Source organism: Paracoccidioides lutzii (assembly GCF_000150705.2).
Source record: "Paracoccidioides lutzii Pb01 unplaced genomic scaffold supercont2.39, whole genome shotgun sequence".
Lineage (NCBI taxonomy): Eukaryota > Fungi > Ascomycota > Eurotiomycetes > Onygenales > Ajellomycetaceae > Paracoccidioides > Paracoccidioides lutzii.
In genome coordinates this window covers 75959-91552 of record NW_015440985.1, presented here as the reverse complement: position 1 = coordinate 91552, position 15594 = coordinate 75959, and the positions used below count along the sequence as shown (strand labels likewise).

Sequence of the window (15594 nt, the reverse complement as noted above, 5' to 3'; positions counted from 1 at the left end):
CACTATATCTGAATTTGAGAGTATTTTCTGAAAGTCTGTAGTTCTTTCCTCTACCCAGAGGTCCCTTCAGAGACTTATGTACTTGATACAGTTAAGCAGTACATGTGTCACTATCTGATTTCCTCTGTTGCATTCATATGTTTCATTCTCAACTTCTGAAGCCTTTCTTCTGCACAATAAATGACATAGTCCAATGTTACCTATGTGCAGCTGAGTTAAAATACTTGACAGAGGTCAGGTCAGCTTTGAGTGAAGTCTAAAGATGTTCTTGCTAATTTCTCTGACTATTCAGAAGAGATCTTATTCTTATTTCTCATGTTATTAAATTTTCATTTAAGTTATTTTTATTTGAGTTCTTAGCCTAGTCTTGAGCAGCTTCAATGATGTCTAAGTGATTGCTGTTTACACCAATTGATCAGTGTTCATTTGAACATTCTGACCTTGTGCATTTCTTGCTAGCCTTCAGTCTGTGACCTCTTTGACTATCATGTTTGCTTGCTTATTCCCTGACATACTCTCATGTGCTGGTATTCATCTTATTTCAACCTGGATATCACTCTTCTGAAGTTGATTTTAGATTTTTACAATTTACTCAAGAATTTATTGATCATTGGTTTAAAAGTCATGAATTGTTTGAATTGCTGCTTGATTGTCTAAGAAGATAATAGCATTTTTGTTCAGAGTTTGAGCTATGAATATAGCTGTTTGAATTTCTTTGAGTTCAGCTAAATAGACTATTGCTCTAATTGTATTTCTCAAGTATATCTTTTCTGTGAAGTTAAAATTCTCAAGCATTGCTAAGACACCTATCTTATTGTTTATGATACTTACATCTGTATATACTATCAGCTTGTTTTGTACTCTCAGTTCTTTCAGTCATCTCTTATCATGACTCTTTCTTGCTACTTCTATATTCTCTATATATATCTCTGGTAATTTTCACTAGAGTGAAACTATATAAAACTTTCTGATTTTCAGATTGTCAATCTATTCTCTGCCAAGAGTCTTTTAATATTAATATTTATATCATTTCAAAGATGTTTATTTTATTGATAGAGATTGTCAGTTATCTCAGTAGCTCTATCAGATTTCCTCTTTCTAAATTCTGTTTAAAGTGCTTCATTATAGAGTTGTTCTGAGCCTTAGATATATTTCAGCTGTAATTCTTTTCAAGTGCAGTTGCAGTGATGGAAGGTGGTGAGTTTCAATATCCAGTGCTAGTTCAGAAACTGTTTTGAATACATCTGTGATGATCTTGACTGTCTTTTTTTGCACAGTCTCAAGCTTTTTAAGCAGTACTGATCTGTAGTTGAGTGTATTTTCAGCTGATGCATATCATATTGATACTGCAAATGTCATCTATGGCAAAATAATAGTCTTGTAAATATTTCTTAGACTCTTATATTCTGTGCCTCAGGTAGATTCTGTCAGGCTGGTGAGAGCTCTCAGAGTCTTGATTGTTCTGACTTTTACTTTCTCAATATGATTCTTTTATCTGAGCTGATTGTCAAGTATGAGTCCCAGTATTCAATAGCATTAGCTTAATGTGATTGTATGTCCTCTTATGATTATTGTATAGCTATTATTGAGTTCTTTAGATTTATAAAACAGATGTATCAGACTATATTTTACTGAATTGAATTTTAAGTCATGTGTTATCTTCTATTTATTGCACTTTTCATAAATTCTTTCAAGTGTTCTGCAGTTCTCTTCAGCTGAACTGCTTGAGATCACAATATTCATATCATCTATATATTTTATTTCTGCTGTATTGCTTTCTGAATTCAGACAGTCCTCTACTAGATCTGTATTAAAGAATAAATAAAGTATTGATAATATTGATGATCTCTGTGAAATTTCAGATTGTATATTTCTTTCCTCTGATCTGCCTTCTGAGAGCTTGATAGAGATTCTCTGATCTATCAGAAAGCTTTTTATTCATCTTACCACAGCAATTGAAAATCTTCATTTTTGGAGATTATGAAGAAGTCTTGAGTGTGAGACATAGTCAAAGGCACCTGAAATATTCAAAGATAGTATAGATACTGATTTGAATATTATCTGTCTCTTTTATGCTATTTCTATCTTCTTCAGCAGCTAGTGCAAGGCATGTTCAGTTGAGACTTCTTTTCTGTCACTCAGATGCATTTTTGGAAGAAGATCATGCTTCTCTACTCAGTAAAATATTCTTTTGACAATGATCTTCTTCAGCAGTTTTCTCACTGTATTTAGCAAAGTTACTGATTGATAGAATTTGGTCTGAGTATAGTCCTCTTTCTCTGGTTTTCTGAGCACTACTATTATAGATCTTTGAAAGTAGTTTGAGTAGTATTCCTGTTCTATGCAGACATTGAATAAAATTGTGAGAGGCTGAGTCAGCATTTCTATTAGAATCTTTAAAATCAGATTTGATATTTCATCTAACCCTGGTGCTTTCTTTGCAGTCACCTTTTGAATTATCTTCTGTATTTTATTGAGTGTGATTTCTGGCCATTCAATTAGTTCTAAGTATACTGTTCCAGCTATGTCATTGAGATTGACAATGCTTGAGAGTAAAAAGAAGGTTTTGCTAAGCAGATCATACTTTTTCTCCAGTTCAGATTCTAGAGAATCTTTTTCATACCTTAGAGATGAAGTGTGAGCAACTCTTAACTCTCTGTTCTTAGCTTATTTGATCAGCTTTCAGAGGTCTTCTATGGATTCTATTGCTTGTTATATTCTTTTTCTATGATTTCTTCTCAAGAGCTTCTGAATAAGTTTTTCCATGTAATTTCTGACTCTTCTATAGTCTTCTCATACTTTCTTTGACTGGGTTTCTTGGTAGATATGTTGCAGTTGTTTTGCTTCTATCTAATCTTCTTTGATCTCAGGTATTCAGTTTGATATTGATCATGAATTGATGTGTGACTCTAAACAGTAAGTTTCAATTACTATTATAATTGCCTTGACTATAGCTTTCAGATATTGATTGATCTTCTTCTTACTTAGTGACTTACTTGCTTCTGATAAATTCTTTCTGATATTCTTCTTGAATTTCTTTTCTTTTAATCTGTGCCAAACTCTCTTCTTTTTTGACTCACTTTGAGCTGTTGATATGTTCAGAATGATTGTCACTAGTAAATGATCTGAGTTATGGTCTAATTCTGATCCAGCTAGTCTACAGCATATTACTCTTTCTTGAACCTAGTGTGTTTTCAGAACCAGGTTCAGTATGATTGATTTTTTTACTTCCTGGTGTATCCTTGTCTCAACAGGTATAAGCAGTTCTAGTTGATAGTTTGCTATCAGTTTAAGTATGACTTCAGCTCTTTCTGATGTCTTTCTAACTCTGAATTCATCTCACAATAAGTGATGAAGATTGAAGTCTTTCAGTACTATATACTTAGCTTCAGGTTCCTTCTCTATAATCTTTTAAAGATCTGGTATTGTATTATTTCTTTCAAGTGTCCTTGTAATTGAATTGTATATATTGTGTATGCATAGTACTCTTTTCTAATTCACTTGCAGTTTTAAGATTACAATATCTGTTGCATAGTGTATGTGTGTTCAGCCTTCTTCTATTCTCTTATTTATGAGAAAGCATATTTAAGTTTTCTTATTCTTCTGATAGATCAAGTCAAATTGATCCTTGACTGAGTAGTATGTGATCTCTTGAAACTTGTTTAATCATAGTTTCTGAATAGCTATAATATCATATGTTAATGATACTTGATCAGCAAGCAGTGATGTCATAACTTGATCTCAAGACTTGTTGACATTGTATTGAAGTATTGATAGAGTTGTATTATTCATTGAAGATCATATACATATCTGAGATCTGTGTTAATGATTGACTTCTTTGACTTGCATATCACTGATGTTTGTTCAAATTGAAGTTTCTCACTGAAGCAGTCAATTACTGATTATTACTCAGCTTCTGTAGCATCTGCTTGATTATATCTTCTTCACTCTCCTTCTGAGTTTCAGCTCTCATGCTCTTCCTTGAGAATCAGCCTCTCTTTTGACCTAAGTCTGTCCTCATTCTTAGCTAAAGAATAAGCCTGACTGAGACTTTCTTTGAAGTATTTATTTTTCTATCAGTTCATAATTTATTTATGATATCTTGTTAATATCTTGCTGCTGCTTTCTGATATGTATTTAATTTTATTCTCTTTCTCTTCTTAAATCTGGCCAGTTCAGTCTTTCTTTTCTCACATTGAACACTTCATATTAAGTGTTTTCTATCATAATTTGTGCATTTTATCTCTATTTCTTTTTTTATTCTTTTATCACAGCTCACAGTTCTGTGACTTCCTGTGCAGTATTCACAGATTTGACTTGCCTTGCAATGAGTTTTAATATATTTATACTTTTGACATTTGAAGCATTGTCTCAGCTTACAGATTCTATCATAGTATTCATAAATAAATATCTGAACTTTTAATGTAATTCTCTTGATGATTGCATTATCTGCATACTCACTATTGTCAAACTCTACTATTAATATGAATACTCTTTTCCCTTCAAGTTCCTTTTTAAGTCATTCTATGTATTTGACATTTGCAGTTTTCAATGTTGAATTGTTCCACTGTATCTTGTCTTCTATTTCTTTGATATTTATAACATCTATTGCTGTTGAGACTCTATGAATTAGAATTTCAAAGATAATAATCTGAAGAGCTGCTGTGTCTTCAAGAGCTTTCATTCACTTCTTCTTGTATATTTGTATTTTTCTTGTTGTGTTCTGATCATTTGTGTATAGTGTAATGTCTTTACTTGAGTATCACTTTACAACTAGAGTTTTTATATTCTTTAGATTCTGAACTTGACTTTTTTCTAGTATTTTATTGATCTTTTCTTTGATTGTTTCTTCTGAGACTGTTTGTATTTCATTTTCTGAGGCAGTATTTTCTATTTTAATCAGAATCTCATGTAGTCCACTTGAGGGTCTGAATTGCATTAATGTTCTCAGAAGATATGATTTCTGCAAAACTTGAATGTAAGATAGACTGTTGACCTCAGTGGATTTTACAGCTGTAGCTGCTAGTATGTTCTTGATTTGAACTATATTCTTTCTCATCTTCTCTTGAGCTTTTACAGTGGCTCAGAGGTCTGCAGTCAGTTCAGTCTGAGTTGACTGTTTTTCAGTCTTCTTTACATAGACACTGACACTGCTCATGAAGGCTTCAATCATCTGCCAGATTGAGTTTCATGTTTTACCTAGCAGGTTTATATGATATTCTTTAAAAGCTTGGATGTCTGCTTTGATTTGAGTGGCTGGATACCCACCTGTGGAGTATTTTGATCACTCACCATATCTTCTTGATACTGGGTGGTACCTAGAGAGCTGATGAGTAGATTGAGCCACAGTATGAGTAAAATAGAGCAGTGGTTGTGGAGATATTTCAAAAATATGGTTCCGACAGTATGAGGTTGTTTTTGTGTATGCGAGTGTCCGAACAGAGGTTGATTATGAAATCAACCACTAGGGCCCGGTTATATGCCACATGTGCGCTCGATAGATATATTAGATGTCTAACTCTCAGGAGCCTCCAGACAACGAAACATAAACACTGCAAGGCATCGAAGATGTGGATATTGTCGTCCGATGGTGGAGATTTTCTCCAAGGTCTGTCTTTTGTCATGGTTATTGCCCTGCTCTACTCTGTCCTCTGAAGATCGTAAGAGGGTCTTGCTCATCGTGTTGGTATGCAGGCAAAAGAGTGTGGTTAAAACCCGGGAAAAAATATCTCTTTGGTCGAGTGAAGAGGAATGGCGGTATGGAATGACTCTAGACATCCTGAATCGTTGATATAACCCTACGGTATCAATAATATCATGAATGGAGATGGCCTTTAACTCGCTTGTGGTGTTCATAAACAGTCCGCCATGCTATCGATAATGTAACCATATCACGACATCATTTGGTTATTGAGGTCGGCCATGTGAAGCCAGGAGATGGAGTACGTCATTTTCTTATCTGAACCCCTTTGCTACAGCACAGCATATTGTTTATTTATATATATCGGCTTATTACATACCATTTTTCATGTGCCTTGCTGACAATCCATCAGATGCATGTTGAGGCCAGATCCCGCCTATTGGTTACTGACCAGAAAACCACTTGCGGCACCGTAGTTGATGGAGAGTCTATCAACGGTTCGAGCAAGGAGCTTAAAGGTGATGAACATCTTATACGAATTGGAAAGTATCCCCACCCTCTAAAGTACGTTGTTTTGATCCCTTACTTGCTTACTGCTTATTACGGCAAATGCTGAATGAGTTCTTAGAATCAAATGGCACCCCATCGTTTTGAGCTTTTCATTTCCATCCAAAGCTAAGGATCCACTCAAACACGCTCTCTCCAGCCTCGAGGACCTCGACGTTAAAACAATCATCCCCTACATTGTTGATAGGACAACTCATGTTGTGCAAAGTAAACGCAATACCACAAAAGGTCTCCACGCATTGATCAATGGAAAATATATCGTCTACAAATCCTACATCCAGGCCATTGTCTATGCCACAACCCCGGGCGATCTCGAGCGTGAAGAGTCTCTGTGTCCACTGGAGGAAGATTTCGATGCTGCCTGGCCGGATCCCGCTCAATACTTGCCTCCTCGTGGCAAGGAGCCTACCCAAAGCCCAGACACATCCTATCAACCGAACCCTAACCGAATAAATGTTTTTGATGGTTGCACGTTCATATTTTGTGAGAGGACCAGATTCGAGGATTTACAGGGCCCGATTACAAACGGCCATGGAAAGGCTTTGCTTTTCGAGATCGATCGTGGACGAACTACCCCAGATGATGTAGTTGCCTTCATGAAACAAACTGCTGGGAATAGAAGGCTTGCGCAAATCGACGGTGGAGGGGGTGTTGGTCTTGTTCAATTTCGAAAGGCTAGCGAACTTGACAGTTGGGATATTCGAATTGAACACCAGATCGCTTGTAAAACGGGCCAGAGACTGATAGATCCTAGTCAATTCCTGGATGCGATTCTTGCCAATGAAGCAAGCTTGCTTTTCCGACCTCACCAAGGGGAAGAACTGCCTGTCAGCGGATCCAATCAACCACTTCGGTTCCCCGTTGAGGACACGCAGGCTGTAACCCAAACAACGAGACGATCTCGTGCACGGCTATTTATCAACAGGTTTAAGTCGTTTGATGACGGATTTGACATAGACTCCATTCCGGCCTATTCTTTAGAACAAGGTAACGGACGGGAAGAAACGCCTCAAGTATGCTACTACAACTCTTCTACAAAAGTTTCCATCAACTGACATTGCATAGGCTATGATTCCTGACTCTGCATCGGCACAACCCCAGACAGACCTGCCTTCGCACTGTGAAGAGGATGCGATGGTGGAACTTCTACCCGGCGCTGCCGTGATGAAGCTACACATTTCCAGGGCTGGAAAACGAGGCAAACAAACCCCCCCGGCTGAACAACCACAAAGAGCAAAGAAGCAGAAACTCAACGTAATGGAAGCAGCCAGACAACGTCGTCAAGCTGTTGATGAAGCTATCATGCATCAACAGGAAAAAGATGTAGCGTCCTTCCGTGCAATGACTGAAAATGTTGATGTTGAGCGACTGCGGAACCTTGCAATTGTTGAGGAGATGGACGTTCCAGTCATCTCGTGGGGCCGAAACGCGCCAAGTGGCAGCGCTCAAAATGACGAACGATGGAATGGTCGAAAGAACTTCAAAAAGTTCCGGCGGAAAAGCCATGGTACTGTTGGTCTGCATAGAGTTCAATCGGTTATCGTTCCTCTGAAGGAGGCTAAACGAAAAGATTTCAGCCTCGGTGAGACTTATTGGACTCTAAACAAATCCCTTCCCACCGGTCGTTACTCACAAAGCCAAGAGACGCCCACTGTGGAGCAAAACTTTGATACTGAATCGAAATCACCAACTCCACCCTCACGGATTGGTAAACGACCTCGGGATACGGAAAAATCTGACAGTGAAGATGGGTTGAGATTTCGCTTTCGGCGAAGAAAGGAACGTTAACATTACATCATTACTCAAGACTAAATACTCAGTTCTACTAAACATATATTTGAATTGATTATGTTTTAACAAGCATACTTTACTCACTTCGCTTACTTCTCATACTTGATTGGTAGCGCTCACTACACTCAATACAACTCAATTTACCACTAATCATGTAACAAATTGAATGAATATCAGCATTCTGACAACAATAACATCTCAATAAAATATCTGAATATGAATATTATATATTTTTTATTTCAAATGTATTATTTTATATATAGCTGTGGTGATAGAGAAATGATGTGTTATAACTGCAATAATTTTAATATAATGTAACTGATCACTTAATGATTTTCATTACTCAATAATTTTATAAATTTTATCTGATTTCTTCAACTTCAAAACTCAACACTATGATATCAATACTCTTTATATTAGCTTCTTACTCTCACACTGCTTATCACACTGCTTACTAAAGCACTTAACATAATATAATCAATAAGTGAGTCAGCCACAAAAACAAGTCAATCACTTTTCATCTCATCTCAGAACAACATCTTCATCATCAAAAATATCAATCACACAAAGAAATAAAGCCTCTACTTAGGAAGGAAGGCTTCTTTTAGTCATTCAAGCATTTAAAAATGATCAAATTTCAAATATACAAGCTGCAGCAAAGCTGTATAATGTTTCACATTTCACTCTAGATAATTAGATACATAGTCATACAGCATGCATTAACACTTTGTCAAAGAACTGAAAACTTAGTCTTACAAAGGAAGAATCTTTTATTCAATGAATTCTGATCATGAATGAATGAGATCAGTTTTCTCAGATTGCAGCTGTATGAGAAATGACTAATTTTCTTCTTATAGTCAAGGATTTAACTCCTCATTCACAGTGAGTGAATGCTAAGTATAAAACTTTGTCAAGTATTATAATGAGCTGAAATTCAAGTTCTCACACAAGTACAATTATCAACAGATTTTATATGAGAATTTTGAGATTATCTGTGAGTGATTTAGACTTATACAAAATACTATTATAAAGTATAAAATTCTGAAAGATGATATCTACAACTTTAATGAGACTGAGTTTTAGATAAGTGTAATTGAAACTGTTAAAATGATAACTAAATCTAAAAGAGCTGAGAATCTTAAGCTTGTACAGTCTGAAGATCAGAAATAAGTGACTGTTATTGCTGAAGTCAATGCAACTGGCAAAGTCTTGCATATAATGATTATTCTCAAAGAAAAGATATATTAATTCTACTGATATAAGATAGAAGAGCTATCATATGACTAAGTGATTGAAGTCAGTGAGAATGGCTGAATCACTAATCGGCTGAGCTTATACTGACTGAAAAAGATGTTTAATAAGAAGATTCTATCTCATATAAAGAGCAGATATTGACTGTTGATTCTAGACTGTTATTAAAGCCATATCTCAGCTGAATTTGATTAATTATGCACTGAGAATCAAATTATTGTCCTCTACATACTGTCATATTTCTCTTATCTTCTTCAGTCATTGAATGTTAGCTACTTTTCATCTCTGAAAACTGCATATAGACAGTAGGTGAAAAATCAAATATGACTTGAGATCAATCATATTAATAAGAAGGAGTTTTTAAGTCTCTATTCTGCAGCTCAGATGCAGACTTTGACTGAGAGTAATATTAAAAGCAGGTTTAGAGCTGCTGAGCTGATTCTATACAATTCTGAGTAGATTCTCTCATAGCTTAATATCATGATACATATTCTCACTTCCTCAGAAATTTCTTACAGCTTCTAGCTCTTCTGGGCTATATCCACATCATATAATATATATCAATTGGAGCAGCAGACTGAGAAAATTAAAGAATATATCAAGCACTAATTGCAGAGCCTACTCAGTTCAATCAATCATACTCTAAGTCAGCTGATCAAGAAGTGTCAAATGATAATACATAGTGCTGCTATTCTATTAGCTGAAAATAGAGAGTTAAGAGCTGCTAATACTAAATAAAAGAAGAAGTAAAAAAGAGACTGTATATATGTAGCTTAAATGAGTACTTTAAGAGTTGAAGAAGACATGAATCACATATGAAGAATTAATGAATGAGAGCAGAGAATAATTGAGACTGCTAAATCACAATTATAAAAATATGCAACATCATAGTATAGTATATATGAAATTATTGAGCATACTATCTGTACATGCTCTAAGTATATAGAAAATAATTTATAATATAATTTGCTAGTTTTTCTTTATAGTGGAAATTTAGAAAGCATTCTTGTTATACAGTAAGGAAGAAAGTAACTGACTTACTTATGTAGCTGACTTACTTATTGATTATATTATCTCAATACTACTTATTAAAGTAGTTTAGAATCAGCATCTTCTAGAGAATTAATATCATTTCAAGATTCAATAATTCAGAATCAATATAGATCAGCACTTTTCAAAAATTAGTTCTTTAAAATTAGCATTTTCTGATAAATAGAATTAGCACTTCATGAAAAATCAGATCATTTTATTATTAGTTTTTTATTTTAAAAAAGATTAAAAATAAAATTTATTGCTACTTATATATATAAATACTTTAAATTTTTAAAGTTTCTTAAAGAGATTTAGTAATTAGCTACTATTTAATTTTATATATATATTTTATGCATTACTATTCTCTTTTATCTATAGAACTTGCAGTATCTATATATATATTCTTTTATAATTTTAATTATAAAGCTTTTTATAATTTCTTTTAATATTTAATTTATTTATTTTAAGTATTTTTATAAATATTTAATAATCAATAAAACTGTAATTCAACTAACAATTAAAGATTTAAAATCACAAGAATTTTCAAATTATAAGCAAATTACTATAAAATATAAAATTAAATTGACTATATTAACATAGCAGTATAAAGATAATTATATTTGCACATCTAAAGTAATATCAAAGTATAATAAAAAGTTAATTAATTTATAAGAAAAAACTTATTCAGTATATAAATCATCTAGCAGATTGTAGTATTGCTTTTATACTATAAGAACACTAAGATGAATGAACTAAATATCAAAAGAAAGTATGAGAAGCTCTATAACTAAAATTATAATAGAGTATATATATAGATACTGTGAATGCTATGAAGTGAAAAGAATAGCAATAAATGAAATATATATATAAAGTTGAGTAATAGCTAATCATTGAATCTTTTGAAGAAACTTTGAAATTTCAGAGTATTTATATATATAAATAAATAGTAATATATTTTATCTCTAACCTTATATAAAATGAGAAATTAATAATAAAGTGATTTGAATCTTCATGAAGTGCTGATTCTATTCTTTAGAAAGTGCTGATGCTTAAGAACTAGTTTTTGAGAAGTGTTGATCTGTGTTAATCTCAAAATACTAAGTTTTGAGATGATGCTGATTCTTTAGAAAATGCTGATTCTAAAGTGCTTTGATAAGTAGTGTAAATATAAATACTTTAATAAGCAGTGTAATAAGCAGTGTGAAAGCAAGAAGCTAGTAATGAGAGTTTTAACATTACAGTTGACTTGTTATTGTAGTTTAAAAATTTTTTTATATATCTTTTGATATTTTTATTCTTGTTGAACTATCTGAATTTCTTCATCATCTGAGATAAGAAATGTTTTAGTATTTCTTTCTAAAGTCAGACTTGATGATTGTTTATAGAAAGTTTTTTTTACATGCATTTCTTCATTAAATATTGTATGTAAAATGTCAATTTGTAGATTACATTTCAGAGTTATTATTATAAACTTAACAGACAATTTCTCTTATAGTGATTAGAAACTGTGAGAATACTAAAGTGAATGAACTAAGTATTAAAAGAAAGTATGAGAAGCTTTATAATATAACTAGAATTATAAAAAAGTTAATATATAAGTGCTGTAAGTGCTATGAAGAGAAGAGAATAGTGATAAATGAAATATATATATAGAATTAAATAGTAGCTAATTACTGTATCTTTTAAAAAAACTTGAAAATTCAGAGTATTTATCTATATAAATGAGTAGTAATAAAATTTATTTTTAATTTTTCATGAAATAAAAAATTATCAATAAAGTGATCTGAATCTTCATGAAGTACTGATTTTATTTTCAGAAAGTACTAATATTAAAAAACTAATTTTTAAAAAATACTGATTTGTGCTGATTTCAAATGCTAAATTTTGAGAAGATATTAATTCTTTAAAAAATACTGATTTTAAAGTACTTTAATAAGCAGTGTGATAAGCAGTATAAGATAAGCAGTATAAGAGCAAAAAACAAATATAGAGAGTTTTAATATTACTAATAATATAAAATTTAATAATTAAATTTATTAAAAAATCTATTAAAAAGTATCTATTTTTATATAATTAATTAAAAATAAAGAATTACAAATAATTATAATAACTTAAAAGACTATTTCAAGCAAATTGATTAAATATTTATTATCTTTTTTTATTAGATTTATGAACTACTAATGAAATAATTTTATTTCTATTTAACTTATTTTATTATAAAATATAATCTTGAACTCTTAAATATTTATAATGATAATAAAAAAAAATTTTTAATTCAGTTTGAACTTACTACTATATATATTATTCTAGTTTAATATTTAAAAAATAAATATATTAAAGTAATTTAAAATAAAAATTAATAAATATATTTTAATATATTCTTTAATAACTAAAGTAATTATAACTATAATTTTTAATAATTAAAAAAAATACTGAATTCATATATAGAGAAAAGTAGCTTCAGTAAATACTTACTTATATTAGATAATTATTTTACTTATATCAATAAGAAATTTATCTACTATATAGATAAAAATCATATACTACTTGTAATATTTTTATCATATTTAACTTATCATTTATAATCATTAGATATTAGAGTATTTATCATCATTGCAAAATCTATATAAAAAATTAAATTCAATACTCTGTTAAAAATATAAGTATTTATATATTATTAAATGTAATTTTTAAAGAATTTTTTATGTAGCTTAAAATACAGAATTAATATTTATAAATATTTAAGTAGAATTTAAAGTTATAGAAATTTATTTACTTAATTTGATGTTAGTACTTAAGATATTTATTATATTAATCATTTATTTTATTTGATACTGTTTAATCTACTATATTTAATATACTTATAAATTTTATAAAAATATTAAATATGTTTCTATATAATAATTATTATACAAATATAGATGTTGAACAAATTATTTATACTAAAGAGAAGTTTATTTATAAAAATAAGCTTTTATAAATTAAATTTAATAATATAACTTATTTATTATAAATAGAGCTATAATAACAGAAATAAAATAAGTTTTTAAGCTATTTAATAAAAATAAAATAAAATAGACTTTATTTTTTTACTTATTAAGATTATAGTAACTTGAGAGTATATTATTAAGTTAAAGAGTAATAAAAATATAAAAACTATATTAAAAAAAAAAACTTCAATCATAATATATTTAGAAAGATTAAAAAATTATTGAAAAATACTAAGTATAAAGCAGTTTTATGAAACTATTTAAAATAGTGCTCAAAAAATTATAAAGATTAAAAATTACAAGTAACTGAAATTAAAAAATGAAAAATGTGAAGGATAGATTGCTTGATTGATTATGTAGTGATCATGAGCTACATAGAAGTTATTTACAGTACAGATTATATAAGAAGGCAGATAGATCTGATACCTCCACTCACTGATGTAACTGTACTCAAGATTATATACAAAAAATAGCCTGTAGCTAGATATCAGTATATAATTTGACTGAAAAATCTATATTATTAAAAAATCAGTCATTTTCTTCATATAATCATTTTTATCTGCTTACTGCATCTTCTAATATCTGTTATCATACAGTGTATCTAGTCATCTCAATATAAGGGGTTGAACCCCTAGATTTGCTCTGGCTGGCTGACTCAGCCTAGTCATGATTTGCATATGCACACATGATTATACTATGTGAACTTGCTTAAGCTTGAGTTCTCATCTCATTCTTTTCTTCCCTTTCTCAAGCAATTTGTCCTTGTTATATAGGAAGACTAGCCTCTAGTTCTTAGAGCTTAACCCTTTACATTATAAATTGCTTCACTCCTTTCATTGATAGGCCACTGGGAGTCTTAATTCTGTATCACAAAGCTCAGCAAATGTACTGACATATGATAGACTATTGAAAGCCTTAAATTCTGCATGACAAAGTTCAATGATAGCACTGATATATGAATAAACTGGGTTAGCAATTGTGCTAACAAATGAATGAGCAACATTGAAAATGTCTAGCTGAATGAGATAAAGCAGCAGACTTGTACAACAAATACACAAATGAATCAACATAAAACAATGAACAGGGACGCCCTCAGCAGCTTCAAACAACAATAAATAGCTTTTCTTCAACAGCAGAAACAGATTCAGTGTGAGAACAGAGATTTAATAGCAACTCAGCAAGCTGAAATAGCTAATCTATGACAAGCTTTAAACACTCTGACATCAACTCTCTCTCAATCAAACCTGCAACCACTCATTGCAGTCAGAAGATCAAAGATCAAGCTACTGGACTGCAAGAAGTATGATGGTTCTAATCTGAAGCACTACCCTCAGTGGAAGCTAAAGCTTCAATCAAAACTTAAGATTGATGGAAAAGCTTTAGATAATAATGAGAAATATGCTTGATATGTGTACTCAAGACTAGAAGAAATGGCAGCAGCTCAAGTTTATCCCTGAGTTGAGAATAATAAGAACAAGATCAACTTCATGATAGTGAGCTTACTGGAGCAGATACACATGCTCTTTAGTGATTTTGCACAACAGAAAAAGACTATGCAAAAGCTCAACAATATACAACAGAGTAGAAGAGCTCTCTTTGACTTTCTGCCTAAATTTAATCAGCTACTGCTGGAAGCTGGTGGTCACAGATGAGATGATCACATTAAAAAGAGGTATTTGAAATCCACTCTAAGCATGGAGCTGAGGGAAGGCATGATGAGTGTAAGAGAACCATCTCTCTATGAGAATTACTGCAAGAAGCTTAGATTAGTTGATCATCAATTCTCTGAGCTTAAGACTATAAAGCAGTGGTCTAAACATCACAAGAGCAGATCTTCTTCAGATCATATGATATCTAATTCACACTCTCTACTTTGTCATGCTGTTCTTGACTGACAAAACCAGTCTCAAGCTTCTGCTGATGATCTGATGAATCTCTCTTTTGGTGCTGTGACCCCAAGTGCCCATCATACTAAATTGATAAATCAGACAGAGGTTAATCAATGAAGAGAGCAAAGCCTGTGCCTGAGATGTAGAGCTGAAGATCATATGATTAAGAGCTGCTCATTCAAATCTCTCAGACACCCTGCCACCCTCATAATAGCTAAGATTATCTCTGAGCTGGTACTGAACAATGACAATGTGAATATGAGTAAGGATTCAGGAAAAGAGTAGCTTCAATCAAAAGACACTGGAAGGAGTGAAATAAAGAGCTTATGAGAAAGCAATGGAGAAGATTTAAATCTAAGATGATATTCAAATTCTTCACTGTCAATACTGTAGTAGATAATGCCTTTTCAACTAAAGTAATGATAGACAGTAG

At 31.7% G+C, this 15594-nt stretch overlaps 1 protein-coding gene across 1 annotated transcript; it reads left to right on the top strand.

The window, feature by feature from the left end:
* Positions 1-5568: 5568 nt before the first annotated feature.
* On the top strand, positions 5569-7996 carry PAAG_08583 (DNA damage response protein RcaA; the record flags this gene model as incomplete). The annotated part of the gene is made up of 5 exons (XM_015846555.1): positions 5569-5608; positions 5863-5942; positions 6054-6205; positions 6270-7221; positions 7274-7996. The coding sequence occupies 5 exons, from the start codon at positions 5569-5571 to the stop codon at positions 7994-7996; spliced, it is 1947 nt and encodes a 648-aa protein (XP_015701219.1).
* Positions 7997-15594: the final 7598 nt, after the last annotated feature.